Raw genomic sequence first — 6,687 nt, forward strand, 5'->3', positions numbered from 1 at the left:
TTTTTATATTATGTTTTATCAAATGTTAAGAAAAAATTTAAAAATTCAAGTATATAAAAAAAAGGTCTAAGTTGATGTTGTTTGTTAGTATTAAAATAAAATATAAATTATTTTTTAAAAAAATAAGAGATTTAATAATAATTTATTTTATTATAATTAATTTATTTTAAATATTTTTATTTTTTAATATATGATAAATAAGTAAATATGGTTTTAGTATAAAAAAAACTTATTATAGTCTTTTAATTAAAACAATATTTTCTAAAAGTTGGGTTGGAGCAGCTTTAGCTTTTAGTTGTAGATTTTCAAAAAATTCTTCAAAAAGCTATATTTTGACTGCTTACCAAATACATTTTTATCACAACTTTTTTCGAAAAGTAACTTTTACATTTTCTAAAAGTTGTGCCAAACGGGCTCTCTCTCTCTCTCTCTCTCTCTCTCTCTCTCTCTCTCTCTCTCTCTCTCTCTCTCTCTCTCTCTCTCTCTCTCTCTCTCTCTCTCTCTCTCTCTCTCTCTCTCTCTCTCTCTCTCTCTGTTTGTGTGAGTGTGGTGGACAACCGGACCACACTCTAATCTCGATAATTATTCACTCCAATAATGGGTAAGTTTTTTTCTAACAATTTCTTAAACATTGGGAATTGTATGTAGTTTGTTTTCGTTATATGTGTGGTGCTTATTTGCACTGGTGTTATTTTGCTATTTTTTTGTCTGAAATACCGAGATTTGATTTTCTCGCAGTTGCTGGCTTTTTTATGGTTTATCGATAGTATATCGATATATTTTGACTGATAATCAAGACAAGGTCAGGAAGACCATTATCAATAGTATGTTGATAGTTTCTAGATAGTTTATCGATAATTTGCCAAAATCAAGTTTTAGCATGAATTACCGATTGTATATCGATAGTATGTCGATAATTTTTTAAAACTAGTTTTTCACATTAATTGTCGATGGTATATTGATGGTTTGTCGATTGAATACCGATAATTTTGTCTAATTTTCAATTTCTCAGCTTCACGCTTGTGTATCGACATGTTTATCGATTGGATATCAAAGGGATGTCGATTGTTTATCGACATGTCTTTCCCTTAAATATTGAAAAAAATGACTGACACAAGTAAAACTTTAAAATATAATCTTTATTCAGCCTAATTTAATCATAATTGTATTAATTTCCTTTAAAACTTAAGATTTCACTGTTCACATTCAAAAATACATTTTTTCTAATACCACTTAATCATACATTTAATTAATATTAATTAATTCAATTAAGTATTATAACATAATACTTCCCTATTTATTATTTAAATAGATAATCTTCTAATTATTATACCATTCAATTTATTATAAAAACCATTCATATTAATATCTTCCTATACAACTAATAAGGCAATAACCTCAATACTTAATTAACATTTACTTCCCATTTATTTCAATATCTTCCCAAAAATAAAATAAAACAAAATTTTCTAAATTCACTATTAATGTCCCCACTTCCAATTAATTACAAAATCTCCACATTTATACCAAAATTAATATTATGTTATCTATAATAAAACTCATATTTATTGTTATTTGTAATTTCTAAAAATTGGAATAAGGAGAATTAACTAATAATCACCTTCCGATTTGAATATTATGGTTTAATTGTTTCCTTATTTATTGATTATATAACTAATATTAGAGCCCTCCTAATTATTATTGTTACTCAATTTACTTAATTAATTTTCATATTATATCCTTAGAGATTGATTACTATTAATTTTTTAAAACTTCCCCCTACTTACAAATTGATAGATCTCAATCCATCTTAATTAAAGATTAGTCAAACAAATCTATTACCATTTAAATCTTTAATCTTCTTAAATAATACACAAATTTCTTTAAATATTTCCTTAAATCATGCCAAGTCAACCATTTTATTATAACACAATAGTAAAATTTGAACTGCAAACACTTATTAACTTTAAATTTTATAACATTTTTACAATTCATGATATCTTGAAATTTTAACTAAATTAACCTAAATAATTAGGGGTCAGTCATATATTAAGCGCGAAAGCCTTAAAAGACACCAAAGCTATAAACAATTGCACAACTCATCTATCAAATTGGTACTTTCATTTCTTTAACCAAAGACACATCACAACTGCCTCAAGAAAGCTAATACCACTCAACCAAAAGTTCTTTAAACTTCGCTATCTTTACCTGCTTACCCCCTTAACCAACTACAAGATGCGATATTAAGCTAGAGTTGTGAATAAATACCAATAGTTATATTTAAATACACTAGCTAATAGTTATATACGATATGTAATTGTATTTAAATACACTAATAGTTATATTTGAGATTTTAATTTTATTTTTTATTTCAATAGTGCATCTTATTTTTAATTAATAGTTTTTATTATATTAAAGAATTTAATTGTGTTTCAAATACTTTTATCTCTATTTCTTTAATTAGAATAATTCTATTTATGAATATGATGGGTATGCTATTTTATTTGTTTTTGTTATATTATGTTATTTTACGGCATAAGTTTTGCTTTGTTTTATTTGGTGAAAATGTATAAATATGAAGAATTTCTATACCACATCTTGAATTATTTGTAGCAGAAAAGTTTTTTTTTAAATTTTTTTTAATTATTATTATTGTGGATATTACTTTAATATATATTACTATTTTAATATGCTGATTCACTTTTATTTATTTTATAAGGAGGCTCCCAGTTACTTAAATTTACTATGATAATAGTGTTAGATGATCGAATTCGATCTCAACAGGAGAATCGGTATAACATATAGTTTTTCTCTACTTTTTTTTTTTTTTTCAAGATTGATAGTTTATATCAATAAAAAAAAAAAGATTGACAATTAAATTTAGTATTAGTTTATTTACTAATTTTTGTAAGGCTTTCTTAATTTATATTTGTAATTATGAATTATTAGCTGTGTATACACTTAGCTATATAATGAATTAGTTCAAAAGTATTTTCCATCTTTTTTTTATTGATGTTCTATTCATATGGTTTTTTGAAATGTTTGTATATTATTAAAAAAAAATAAAAACAAAGTGAAAGTTTTAAGAATTATACTATAATTTTACTCAAATATTTGAGAGTGGCTTGAAGTTTGTGACAACTTTGACGAATGCTTGCATAAGAAATCTTCACATGCCTCCACTTCCAAGTTGGCACAATACGTGTCAAATAAATATATACGTGGATGAGTATGAGCTTACCACGTGGATCATCATCATCAATATATAATATAGGTCCCACCGAAAATATCTCATCAGAGTTGTAGAACCGCGCGCCTTGGCTTGCAGCCAAACCTGTGGGCTTGTATTATGTAAGCCCAGCCCAGCCCAGCCCATGCATCATCACGGATAAGATCAAACGCTGAACATACCATGCAACTTACTTCGAGTAATAATGAAGCCGAAAAAAAGAGAAATAAAGGGCACCCAGTTGGCTAGTACTTTGTAATGTGTTAGTATTGCTATTTGTCTAATTAAGTATAATTAAGTATCGAATCCTATATAATTTAATATAATAATTTTTAGAGAGTATTGCTAACCAATCGTAACATGATATTTCGAGAAGGTGCTAAACACCACTAGTGTCTTATAACAATGCTCCGAAAAAAAATACAAATCATTATTTTAAAAAGTAATATTACATCACTCTATCATCTCCTACTTTTAATGTTATAATTTTGGATGTTGCACATATTATTTATTATTATTTTTTCTTTGTTATGAGATATTGCACATATTATTATTTGTATTATACATTTAGGTTTCATTATAAATTTAGGAAAATTTTATAGTACCAAATTTATTTTTTATTTTTATTTTATTGGTAAAAATTCCTTTTCAGTATATAGAGAATTTTATAATTTAATTTTTATATAAACTATATTATAGTTATACCATACATTATATTTGCTAGCTTTTACAAAATTTACAAATGTCAAAAATACAATTCAAATTAATTAGTTAGACGCAAATAAAAAAAATTAAAAAACATTCAACTAACTATTAAAATTTATTTTTAACATTGTGAAAATTTTAAATTTTTTTAAAGTCTAATAAAATACATCCTATAATTATAATATATGTCTTTATATAAAAACATTTTTACCAATAAAACAAAATAAATGTCTCTACTATAGTTGTATTTAATTCATTATGTAAAAAGACATTATAACAATTTAGTTGATGAAACAGTATATTAGTTTTGGGGAATTTTTCTATATAATATTTTTTAATTTTTTTTTTTTTAGATTTACAGTTCGGATTGTTATAAGAGTTATTTTAATAAATTTTATAATATAGATTTTAGTTACAATTTAAAATTATTCTGTAGGTATATAAATTTTTATAAAAAAATATTTTAAAATATAAAAATAAAAAACTTAAAAATAATTTTATAGCATTTCAAATAATAAAAATAAGTACATAATACATAATTCAGAAAAAAAAAGTACATAATAAACAAATGAGATTTCTCGAATATATAAAATAAAATACAAAAATAAAAAAGATACTTGCTAAAGAAAATGAAACAGTAACATATGAATTATCAAAACAAAATAAAAAATAATAAAGAAACTAAAGGACAAGAAAATGAAAGATGACCACCAACTTATATATATATATATATATATATATAATAATACACATCCAAACATGTATCTATAGTATATATAGGTCCACCGTCGTAGAAGCACTACTATATAGCTACATACTTATTACATAATAATTTCTCATCATCAAAAGCAGTTTGGAAGAAGAAGAGAATATATACACATAAATATATATATACAAGTGTTCATACTTATATCATTAACTTCTGTGGAATAAGTACTTTTGATCAAATGGGTTCACTAATGTCAGGTTGGGACTCACCTGTTTTCGCTTCTAAATCAGGTACAAAGTTAGATATTTAATAATTTAGTAATTCTGTTTTTCCTTCCTTTTAAGTATATATATCATGTATTGTGTAGTTCTTTTAGTTTGAAAGTTAAAAGTAATTTAATTAATGGAGAGCCACATGAATGTTATGGTCTCATTCTCAGAAACAAATAAGCGAAATCGGAATCGGTCACTGACTAAAGAAGATATTGAAGCTTTTTGGAGAACAAAGAATAAAACAGTAGAAGAACACCTTAAAGACCTCTCAGAGGCCAAACAACATCGTCAGGTATTTTCATTTACATATTTAATTATCTCTGTATCTGTTTAATTTTATAAATAAATAAATAAATAATGTTCTCATTTATTATCTATAACAGAAAATTGACAAATTTGAGAAAGACGACTACTCTGGAAAAAAGTCTCAGGTGAAATCAAGCTCTTTGTCTCTACACAGCCTAAAAGTGGATGTGGATAGTGAGACAAGCATTGAAAATCATATCAAGAAAAATGGCTGGTAAATTATATAAATATTTAATTTTATATCCATCTAATCCTAAATTAATTACTTAATTATTAATCTTTGGATACATATATATATATACATAATAAGGTGGACTAGAAGTAACTGGGCATTTCTTAATGAACCACTGGCATCTGAAGCTGAAGGACCTCCCAACACTTACGTGTCACAGTTCCACGTGGCTACCTAGTAAAGACCCTTTTCCAGTTATGGAATCGATTAGCGATCGCCACGAAAGTAGTTAAATATTAATTGTAATATATTTCACTTAAATTTCACGTACTAGTACGTAGTACTACACGTTATTACGTGTTATAATCTATAAACTACTTTTAATTATGGTTCGAGTTTTAAGTTATAATGTGGGGGTTAAAGCTTAATTATTATAGAACATAAGATATATTAAGTGAAATGAGTATGTTGTCCTATACAAAGAGTAATGTTGCTTTCTTGGTTAAATTTTTAATTAATAATATAATAAACATATATGTATATATAACCTTATGCAACTTGTCTCCACCACCATGTGTATGTATGCAGCCACACACATGTTAATAGTAATAAGCTTTGCCAACTTTTAGATAGTATAATATAAATATTATTATTAAAACTTTAATTGAAAGTTAAAAAAACACATTATCTATAGATGGTGAAAGTTAATTACTTGACTCATGATTTAGCATGTGGTTAGTTCGTTCAACCAATTAATTCCCATCACAGCTAAAGTAAACAGAGTAAATTGGGATATAATTCTCATTTTTTTTTTCTTTGGGAGATAACTTCCAATACTTTCGTTAGCAATTAAATGGAAAAACTCAAAAAACTCTTGTTCTATTAGCATTTAATATTTTTTATTTATTTTTAGCAGTTAAATAGATTAGTTATCTATATGCACATAGTTTACACGAATACAGTGTTCACATAATATAATATTATTCATATTATTCGTGTTCACGTAAATAATTATTTAAAAAATTAAAAAATTAAAATAAATTATTTAAAATTAAAAAATATTTTAGAAACCAAATAAAAAAAAACAAAAACAGACAGTATACAAATCAAAATTAAAACAAACACAAAAATAAAATATAAAATAAAATGAGAGATTAGATTGGGTTTTAGATTTAGGTTTGGAGTTCTTTCTCATTTAGATCGTGCCACAAATTGTCATTGACCAAACCAGATCACCTCCCTCCCTCACTCTCTTGCTTACCTATGCAAACCCGGACGAGCGATCATTTCTCTT

The 6,687-nt window shown here is 25.3% G+C and overlaps 1 protein-coding gene across 1 annotated transcript; it reads left to right on the forward strand.

Annotated features, from left to right (window-relative positions):
• Positions 1–4,700: 4,700 nt before the first annotated feature.
• Positions 4,701–5,866, forward strand: LOC115700942 (uncharacterized). The gene is made up of 4 exons (XM_030628624.2): positions 4,701–4,933; positions 5,083–5,207; positions 5,299–5,435; positions 5,532–5,866. Exons 1-4 carry the CDS (start codon positions 4,882–4,884, stop codon positions 5,629–5,631), a joined length of 414 nt encoding a protein of 137 aa, XP_030484484.1. The 5' UTR covers positions 4,701–4,881; the 3' UTR covers positions 5,632–5,866.
• The last annotated feature ends 821 nt before the right edge of the window (positions 5,867–6,687 follow it).

This window comes from Cannabis sativa, chromosome X, assembly GCF_029168945.1.
Source record: "Cannabis sativa cultivar Pink pepper isolate KNU-18-1 chromosome X, ASM2916894v1, whole genome shotgun sequence".
In the NCBI taxonomy this organism is placed as follows: domain Eukaryota; kingdom Viridiplantae; phylum Streptophyta; class Magnoliopsida; order Rosales; family Cannabaceae; genus Cannabis; species Cannabis sativa.